The 10,432-nt window shown below is 39.2% G+C and overlaps 1 protein-coding gene across 1 annotated transcript; it reads left to right on the top strand.

Moving 5' to 3' along the window:
- The first annotated feature begins 6,255 nt into the window (after nt 1–6,255).
- On the top strand, nt 6,256–7,206 carry LOC142431052 (olfactory receptor 1M1). Its single transcript, XM_075536077.1, has one exon. The coding sequence runs from the start codon at nt 6,256–6,258 to the stop codon at nt 7,204–7,206; it is 951 nt and encodes a 316-aa protein (XP_075392192.1).
- The last annotated feature ends 3,226 nt before the right edge of the window (nt 7,207–10,432 follow it).

Here is a 10,432-nt window from a genome sequence, read left to right on the forward strand (position 1 = left end):
GCTACCCTGCACTTTGACTGGCTCGTCACCTCCCCGCAGCCCTTCTCCATGGGGATTTCCAATTTCCCCCAGATGGGCCCTGGGTCCCTCCTCTTCACTTCCCCTCATTCACAATTCTATGATTTTTTGTTTGTTTGTTTATTTGGTCTTTGATGCCTGATACCTGATCCCATTCGATGCTTTGTGATCTCACAGGCTAGTGTGCTTCTCCCATGTGGGCTTTGCTGTTTCTCAGTTAGATGGCCCTTTGTTTATCTTCCAGCTTATGGGACTCTATATTTTATATATTTTGACCTCTGAGCACAATTAACTTTCTTCACCACATTTGCCTATGCACCCGCTTTGTCTACTCTTAAACAGACACCTATCACTTCAATTATTAGATATTTAATCACTTTGATGTGAGGTTTTGCCAAAGCCCAGAAAGGTAGCCTGTGCAGTAAATGATTTCATGTGGCCACAACAGAGGTCTGACCTTTGCATTGGCTTCTAAGAGGTAATCTCTAAGCACTGGAAATTGCGTGCTAATGATAGCGTCTGTTTATTCCTAAGGGGTAGTTTAACAATGATTTAGGTGTCCACTGACCACACAGGATATTTACAGAGACACAGATAGATCACTACAGGTAGTACCAATACAAGTGTGTGTTGGGTCATGTGGTGCTAGTTGAATTCTAGAGGCGTTGGAGACTGCATACCAAGATCTACTACTACAGAAATCACTTATGCTTTGTGGGTAGAGCCCCAGTAAAAACTGAGCACTGGGCCTTGGAGAGTCCATAGAAAACAATATTCCGTATGTGTAGTCACACATTTATTCTGAGTCTATTAAACTTTGGACTGCCTTTTTTCACTTGGAGTCAGGTTGTTAAATACAATCAAATTTGTTCAGACTTATGACAGTCCTAAGTACAGCAGAAGGAAACACTGTTCTTTCCAGCGCCATCCTCACAATTGTTGCTTTGTCTAAACCATTGTAACAACTGCAGTGTCAATCTGCCTCACTGAAAATCTTCCTCTTTATTCACGTAGCAATAAACACACATGGTATCTTCATGTTTGGGGGATTTGTGTGCCTTGGAAGTTCATTTATTTTATTTCTTAAATACACCTAGTTATATACATGTGTCGTCAGTTTTCCTAATCCAATCACCTATTGAGGTCCTTCTTAAATTTTTCAGGTCGGGGAAATTACGAGAAAATTCCTATAAATATTTACATGCAGGCCTTAATGTAGCTATGCATTTTAATGTCACTTGGGTAAATAACTAGGTACAAAATTGCTGAGTCAAATGAAAAACTCAGCCAACTTTGTTAGAAATTTCCAGCCTGTCTTCCACAGAGACCATACCATTCTGTATTCTAACCAGCTATGCATGAAAACTTTTGTTCCACATGATTGCCGGGCCTAAACTGTGTCATTGTTTTATATTTAATCATTTGAATAGCTATGTAGTAGCATTTAATTGTTTTGATATGCAGTCCCTGATCGGACCAAACTGACTCAGTGGAATAGGTTAAGACCTAAGTTCACTACTCATATATCAGTTTGCCAAACTTCACATTTCAAATACAAGCAGGGCTACCCATAGATGACAGGTATCAGTAGAATTTCCATATTAACATAAATCAGCAAGGAGGATATGATGATCTACTTCTTTTAAAATTGGTCAATGAAAATGTATTAATAGCAATGGGCCATTATCTAATGCTGTGCCAGAAATTAGCCGCTCAGGAGAAAGGAACTCAGAATAAGACCAGAGAAGAGCTACCTCCTCAAAGTAGAGTTGATCTCAGTGACATGAATGAATTCAAGCTTTGGGGACCTTCCTCTGCTGATAGAGCACACTGAATGAGCAAAAACAACTGCAAACATCCATCAGTAAACAGAATGTGGACTGGGTGAAGTGTGAATATAGGAAAATCGGAAGGTTTTAAAATTGAAATCCAATGCTTGAACATAGATAAGCTAGACTTTAATACACTGAAACAAAATGGGACTGTCCAATTTGAATTGGAAAATCATATAATCTTCTGGAAAATCATATAATCTAGTATGCCAGGAATGTAAAATCCATAAGGAACAAAACTACATTTCAAGATTTATCCTGCCATATAGCAGTGTCTATGATAGAGTAATGCCCCGAAGCCCTCAAGGAAGATGAGTTAATACAAATAGTGTTCAAGTTGGTGCACCAACCACTAATACCAAAGATGAAGAAATTTTAGATTTTTTAATTTCTGCAGTCTGAGATTGACAAGCTATAGAATCAAGATGCAGTGAAAATTATGGAAAATAATTAGAATGCAAAAGTTGAAACCAAGTGGAAAGATCACAGGTTTGGAAATAAAGATTTGTTGATAGAAACAGTATCAAGATTATATAATAAAATTTTATGTAACTACCTTTTTCTTCATTGAAAATACAAGACCAGCTATGGAGCACACCACACCTGTGCTCATATTCAGTTTCATGCTGAAGCTGAAGAAAATTAAAGCCATTAAATAATAAAGCAATTAATCAAAAAATTAATTAATTAAAATAAAATTTAAATAATTAAAAATAGTTACATTAAAAATTAATTTTAAAATAAAGCAATTATTTAAAGCTGAAGAAAATTAAGGCACATCCAAAAAAGCTAAAATATGAACTTCAGTGGATCACAAATACACTTAGAGAAAATTTCAAGAACAGAATTAACACATTAAACACCAATGACCAAAGACCAAATGAGCTGTAGAATGACAAGAACATTATATATAAAGAAAGAAAAGTTATTTAAAAGACAGGGAAAAAAGATGAAAAAAGAAAAACCAAAGCAGATGTCAGAAAAGACGCTGTAACCTGCTCCCGAATAAAAAAGAGTTAAGGTCAATTAAAATAATGATAAAAGAACTGAACAGAAATTTCAAAGTAAACATCCGGAAGACAAAAATTATAGTGAAGTATCTAAGATTTTTCAGTTAGACAACCAGAAGTGAAGAATACACTTAGGATTACTCCAGTTGAAATGAATAAAGAAAATAATTTCATTCTAAGGGTACATTGAAGGATTCTGTGGACAAGATTTGAATGATTCAGAGAACATCAGAAGGAGATGGAATGGACACTGTCAAAAATAATTGATCACTGTCAAATCACCGTCAACAATAATTGATCTGCATTCAAGAATTTTATGTTGCATTTGATTTTTTTAAAAATCTGGTTGAACTGAAGGAAGAATCACAAGATCTTAAGAAGAAAAATAAAGCTCCAAGAATTAAAAACAAAAACATTAATTGAAATGTTTTAACCAACAGCTGTCACACTGGAAGAACTATTCTGAAAAATAGTTCTACTAAAAACTTCTGAAAGGCAGTTACCTGACTAACTTGAAAGAGGTCCATGTTAGTGTGCATTATTAGGAAGGAAAAAAGATGATCCAACTTAATATGGGAGCTATTGATAAGGATAGTTCAAAAACAGTTGCAGTCGTACATCCACAGGGAACTGCTAGAAATTCAAGTTGGATTCAGATGGATATGCTGAAAACAGAAAATACTAGAAAAACAATACTCACTTCTGTTTTAGTTTCAATTGCCTTATACACGTGTGAAAGTTGGGCATTGATTAAGAAAAACTAAAGAGGAATTGATGCATTTGAATTTTGGTGCCGACAAAGAATATTGAAAGTACCATGGACTGCCAAAATAACAAACAAATCTTGCCTGAAAGGGCAGCCAGAATGCTCCTTAGAGGCAAGGGTGGCGAGACTTCTTCTAACTTGCTTTGAACATGTTGTCAGGAGAGACAAATCCCTGCAGAAGAAGTGCATCAGGTTTTCTTTTGATAATGAAGGTCCAGGGATGTAGCGATCAAAAAGACAAAACAAACAACATATGGAATTGGGAAAATCTGCTGCAAAATACTTCCTTAAAATGTTAAAACAAAAGAAAGAAGTAAATAAATAAAATAAAAGATGACAGCTTAAGGAATGACGTGTGCCTGACCCAGGCTGGTAGCATAGTAGGTTACATGTTGGGCTGCTCACTTGGTCAGCAGTTTAAAACCACCAGTCACTCCACATGAGAAAGAAGAGGCTTTGTACTTCCATAAATTTTACAGTTTCAAAAACGCACGGGAATAATTCCATCTTGTCCTGTAAGGTTCACTATGAGTCTGAATTTACGTGATGACAGTAATTTTCAGATTTGGGACCCAAATTATGATACTTTTAGCTGTCTCATACATATGCATTAGCTGGACCATGAATAAGGAAGACCTAAGAAGAATGAATACATTTGAATTATAGTGCTGGTTGCAAAATATGGCATATGCCATGAACTACCAAAAGAATAAACGAAATTTATCTTTTAAGAGGAATATCCAGAATACTCCTCTGGAATAAGGATAGTGAGGTATAATCTCACTTAATTTGGTCATGTTGCCAGGAAGGACCAATCTCTGCAGAAGACCATTCGTGGTTGCTAAAGTAGAGGGCCATGGACAAAAGGGAAAATGCTCAGTGAGGGCTCTACCCAGGGCTCAGTCATCGTCTGATCTTGAGGATGGCACAGGACCGGGGGCAGGTTTCGTCATGCTCTTCATACCTGACTCCACAGAGCCTAGCAAAACAAATAGCACACAGCGAATAGTTTTGATGGACTTTGTTACCATTTGTTTGTCTGCTTTGGTGAGGTTTTGGTTCCAATTTCATGCCATTTTGTAACTGAATTGTTTTCTATTGTTGAAATTTAAGAGTTTTCCAAAGATCTTCTTTATAAATCCGTTATTGTATATATTTTACAACTTTCTCACCACCATCTAATCGATTCTGAGTGAGAGCAAACCCTATAGGATAGAGTAGTACAGCCCCCTGTGAGTTTCTGAGACTCTTTATGGAAGCAGAAAGAGCCTCATTTTTTTTTCTCCCACAGAAAAGGCAGTGGTTTCAAACTGCTGACCTTGAGGTTAGCAGGCCAACTCACAACCCACTACACCACCAGGATTTCTTATTTTACACTACTCCCAGACTGTGGTTCATCTTTCCATTTCTTGACAGTCTTTTGTAGAGCACAAACTTTTCATTTTAATAAACTACAACTTAACTTCTTTTTTTCTTTTATGCATCATGCTTTTGATGTTGTATCTAAAAGGTTATTGTCAAACACAAGGTCATTTGGATTTTTCCCTACTATCTTCTAAAAGCTTGAGTTGTGTATCTTACTTTTAAATCTATGAATCATCGTTTAATTATATTTTATTTCTCGAGGTTTTGGTGAAAAGTTAAGTGGAGAGTTAGGTTTCCATGTGATACGATTTGCCCACATTGTTCAAGTTCCACTACTTGTTTCCATGTTACCTTACATTCTCATCTTTGCTTGGTTACGTGATTGACTGCTAACCACAAGGTCAGTTATTCAAACCCAGCAGCTGCTACAAGGAAGAAAGATGAGGCTGTCTCTTCCAGTAAAGAGGAGATGAGTCACTCAGGGTTCAGTGTAGCAACAATGAAACTCAAAACCTTCCTCTGGTTCTTGAACGCTTCCTCCCCTCCCAATTATCATGATCTCAATTCTACCTTGCAAACCTGGTCAGACCAGAGGATGCACAGCGGTGCAATAGGGATCTGGAAACACGGGGAATCTAGGACAGATGAACCCATCAGGACCAGCGGTGAGAGTGGCGACACTGGGAGGGAAGGGGGTGTAGAAAGGAGGAACTGATCTTGGGATCTACGTGTAACCTCCTCTATGGGGGATGGGCAATGGGAAGGTGGGTGAGGGGAGATGCCGGGCAGTATAAGATAAGATAAAGTAATAATCTATAAACTATTAAGTGTTCAGGAGGGAGGGGAGAACGGGGAGGGAGGGACAGGGAAAAAAGGAAAACGAGCTGATTCCAGGAACCCAAGTGTAAGGCGAATTTTGAGAATGACAAGGACAATGAATGTATAAGGATGCTTTACAAAACTGATGTACATATGGATTGTGATAAGAGTTGTATGAGACCCAATAAAAAGATTTATTAATTTTTAAAAAGATGTATAGATTCGGAAATCACAAACACAGTTTTACTCTACCCTACAGTTTCCCCATAAGACAGAATTTACTCTATGACAGTAAGGGGTTGGTTTTTTAAACACTTGGTCCATGGTAAAATTGGCAATACAGGTATAAAGAGGCATAAGGATTGGGGAGAATCTCATCTAAGTGCCCATAATCTTTCCATCACATAACATTTGTATAACTTCCCCCTTTAATACTTCCAGACAAATGATCCTCATGGAACCACGGAACCAAACGAGTGCGTCTGAGTTCAACCTTCTGGGACTTGCTGAAAAGCCAGGCCAGGAGACTCTCCTCTTTACTCTCTTCTTCTGCATGTATGTCATCACGACTGTGGGGAACCTCTTGATCATCCTGGCCATCAGCTCTGACTCCCAGCTTCACACCCCCATGTACTTCTTTCTGGCCAACCTCTCCTTGGTTGATTTCTGCCTGGCCACCGACACTGTCCCCAAGATGCTGGTGAGCATCCAGACAGGGAGCAAGTCCATCTCCTATCCTGCTTGCCTGACCCAGATGTACTTTTTCCATTTCTTTGGCATCATGGACAGTGTTTTAATTGCTGTGATGGCTTATGATCGGTTCGTAGCCATCTGCCACCCCTTGCACTACACTACCATCATGAGCCCACGGGTCTGTGGCTTACTGGTTGGTATTCCGTGGACGTTTTCCTGCTTCATATCCGTCACCCACATCCTCCTGATGGCCCGCCTGGCTTTCTGTGGCAGCAATGAGGTTCCTCACTACTTCTGCGACCTCACTCCCCTCCTCCGGCTGTCTTGCACGGACACCACGGTGAACAAGATCTTTGTGCTCATTGTAGCAGGAATGGTAATCGCCACCCCCTTCCTCTGCATCCTGGCCTCCTACGTCCGTATCATCGTGGCCGTCATGAAGATCCCCTCAGGAAACAGCAGGAAGAAAGCCTTCTCCACCTGCAGCTCCCACCTCTCAGTGGTAGCCCTCTTCTATGGGACCACCATTGGGGTCTACCTGTGTCCTTCATCTGTGCGCACCGCCGTGAAGGAGAAGGCATCCGCTGTGATGTACACCGCAGTCACCCCCATGCTGAACCCCTTTATCTACAGCCTGAGGAACAGAGACCTGAAAGGGGCTTTGAGGAAGATAGTCAACAGAAAAGTCAGCTCACTGTCCTGACCACCAGGACAACCAGGAACTTCTAGAGAATAGAATCTGTACATCTAGGACCTGGAGGACATTCTGGAACCACAAGGGTTGGAAAGGTAGCTCTTTTGGACCACAGCCATTTAAGAGAAATCCCAAATTGGCTCTGTAACATTTCCCTAGAGGCTGCATTCAATAAAGGTACTTGAGGACATGCCTCATGATGGCTTCTCAGAAATATCTGCCTGATTCAGAATCCGTATAGCACTCAATATATATTGAGGCCCTAGTTTGGGTTTTGTGCTAGGTGAGAAAGAAAGACATCATCTAAAGTGTATAGTTCAGTGTAGTAGGCAGACATTGGGCATGGCATTACAACATAAACCAGATCTGTTGTTATCTATTCAATTGCAATTCATGACAACCACGTGTGTTGCAGGGTAGAACCGATCCAAGAAGTTTTCGTCCTTTGAGACACTGTGGTCAGCTTCTGAAAAGATTTACCATCGCTGAAACCATATATAGACTTGCTCTGGGTCAGAATTGACTGAAAGGCTGTGAGGTAATCGTTGTGAATGTAAATAACAAGGCCTTTCTTTTACAATACTGCCTGGTTGTCTGGTGGCTTCAAATTGCCAACATTTCGGTTAGCAACTGGCTGCTCGCACCAACGAAGAACCTTGTAATTACAATAGAATGAAATATGAGCATCGAACGAGGAAAGGATACAATGAAATAGAAATCGTTGGTAGAATCTGGAGGAAAAGATTCAAAAAGCCTTCTTGAGAGAGATGATCTAAACCGTCCTCATCCAAAAGAGAGCTTTGGTGCCCAAGACAGAATGTCTCAGACAAAGAAAACACCCTGTGAAAACAAAACAAAACTTGGGAGAGTGAAAGGCAGTGTTCATTGGAGAAATGAAAAATTCAGTCATGGCGAATGACTTGGAAAATTCCAGATTAAAAAGGCCCTGAGAAGCTAACCTAAGAACAAGGCAGTTAGCTTGACTTGCAGGGTCCAAGGTCAGGATTGGGGAGAAGATGCACTCTGCCCTACCATCATCTCCAATATATCCACTGGGGAAGTGAGACGGGATGTGTTAGGGAATTTTTGAGAAAAACAGAAAAGGCAATTTAGAGATTCAGACTATGCACTAAGAAAACGGAGAATCACCACCAAATGACCTATAACTGCAGAAGCAAAGGGGGGAATAGCAGTTAACTGAATCATGTATCTCCAAATCAGACGGCAAATGAGGCTTCTCTCAAATGCCATAAATGCTCTTAGAATATGTAGCAGTGGCTACACAGCTGATAGCATGAATGAGAGCCACTCCTCACCACACAGCAAGTTACACTTCCCTTCATTGTGTCATGTAGTCATTCTAAAACCTCGGTGCGATAAATTATACTAAATTTATTATATAGAAATTTTAATATCAATACGGAGATGGACCATTACAAGGGAACAAGCTATTACTTTGAGGGGGCCAAAAGTTTTCAATGGTGCTAATGAGCTGACACAATCTTAATATAGAGTGACAGATAAAGATCATACATCTAATTATTAAGATCATACATCTAATTTTCTTCTCTTGCTGTTTTTCTGAGACAATTGAATTAGGATCCTTTAGTTCAACAACCACAACGTGGCCTTTTATAACCCTCTATAAGTAGGAGTACAGTGAAACAGATGAAAAAAATATATACATCCTGATCCATATTCTTGGAGACAACGCTCAGAATTTAAGATGTTGAGCTTCCAGGGAGTGTCCATGCGTCTGCTCAAGGGCCTTTTGGAAAAACCAAACCCTGTTGAACTTTGAACCGCAGTTTTCCTTCTCTATCTTTGTAAATTTTATTTTCATCCCTATCCCTCAGCTAGTCCACCTCGTTGGGAAACGGTTGACATTGCTGGAGACGTGGGAAATTATTAGAACTTTGGGCTCATGGAATATTTGTGAACACCTCTCTCCATGTATCTGGGCTATTCTGGGACACAATCTAACTCGCTCCACCCTAACTTTTTATTCTTCTCACTGTCTTCTCTTCTCTTTCCTCTCTCCTTTCCCATAGAACACTAGATGCCATAAAATCAATAAAAATATCTAAGATTCTGTCAGCCAAACTATCTCAATTTTGGTTTTTCTTTTGAAAGGAAGGCCTTAACACAAGGGGCTGGTCCTGATAGTCCTCACAATATCAATTTCAATCATGTGATGACATTTTTGTAGAAAAGTCTATTTGGTTCCTAAAAATTTTACTAAAGAGTATTTATTCAGGAAATGGGAAACATACGGTGTGTAGGAAGACACCAGTTTACACATGTGCAAACTTATCATTAAAATTTTCTCACTTTGATTGATATGGTTCATAAAACAAATAAATCATACTACAATTATTTGATTAATTTTTGGTTGAGGTCACAAGTGGGGTGGGCTAGATGAGTAATAGTAATAGGCTTCTATTGCAAAATTGGATATGAAAAGTTACAGTATTGATATCAGGCACTGATTACAGGAGTTTAAAAGTGGGATCAGAAAATGTATATATATATATACATATTATATCATTATATATAGTTATATATCAAGCATATTTGTAGATTCATATTAGTACTAGGGCCTCGTGTCCCTTGAACAGATTGTGAATCTAAACTTTTAAATGGCTTGAGAAATTTCAGATAAGACTAGCTTCAGAATCCTTCCCCAAAATTAACTTATTACATCAGTGTAATGAAGATATATTCCTTTGGTCTATTTCATAAAAGAACATAGCTGGGCCAAGATCCTTTTCCTTAGATTGCATTTCCCTTTATATCCTAAATTAACCATAATAGGCATATGATCTTCTCAGATTTATCATCTCTAGTGGTCTCTGGGTAAGATTTGAGCTGGTAACCACAGGTAAGCAGTTTGAACTAGTCTTGGAACTGTAGATTGCAGTTTAGTTACTTTTTCAAAAGCCCACTGGGACAGGCCTACTCTGACCTCCAGGGTACCTGTGAGTATGAATGGACTCCATGACAGTGAGGGGTTCTTTTGTTTGTTTGTTTAGGATCTAATATGAGAACCTTAATCTGTAACCCACTATGTCACCCAGGTTCCTAGAAATAACTTTAGGTGCATGTAATCCAAATTGGTAGGTGCAGAAACATATATTTACTGAAGAGATAAGTACGAGACTCCCTGTTGCTGTTGTTGCTGGGTGCCATCGAGTCAGCTCTGACTACAGTGACCCTGTGCACCACAGAATGAGAG

This window comes from Tenrec ecaudatus, chromosome 1, assembly GCF_050624435.1.
Source record: "Tenrec ecaudatus isolate mTenEca1 chromosome 1, mTenEca1.hap1, whole genome shotgun sequence".
NCBI lineage: Eukaryota > Metazoa > Chordata > Mammalia > Afrosoricida > Tenrecidae > Tenrec > Tenrec ecaudatus.

Excerpts from the sequence above, each read along its gene's own strand:
- LOC142431052 (XM_075536077.1), top strand. The coding sequence starts at position 6,256 with ATGATCCTCATGGAACCACGGAACCAAACGAGTGCGTCTGAGTTCAAC.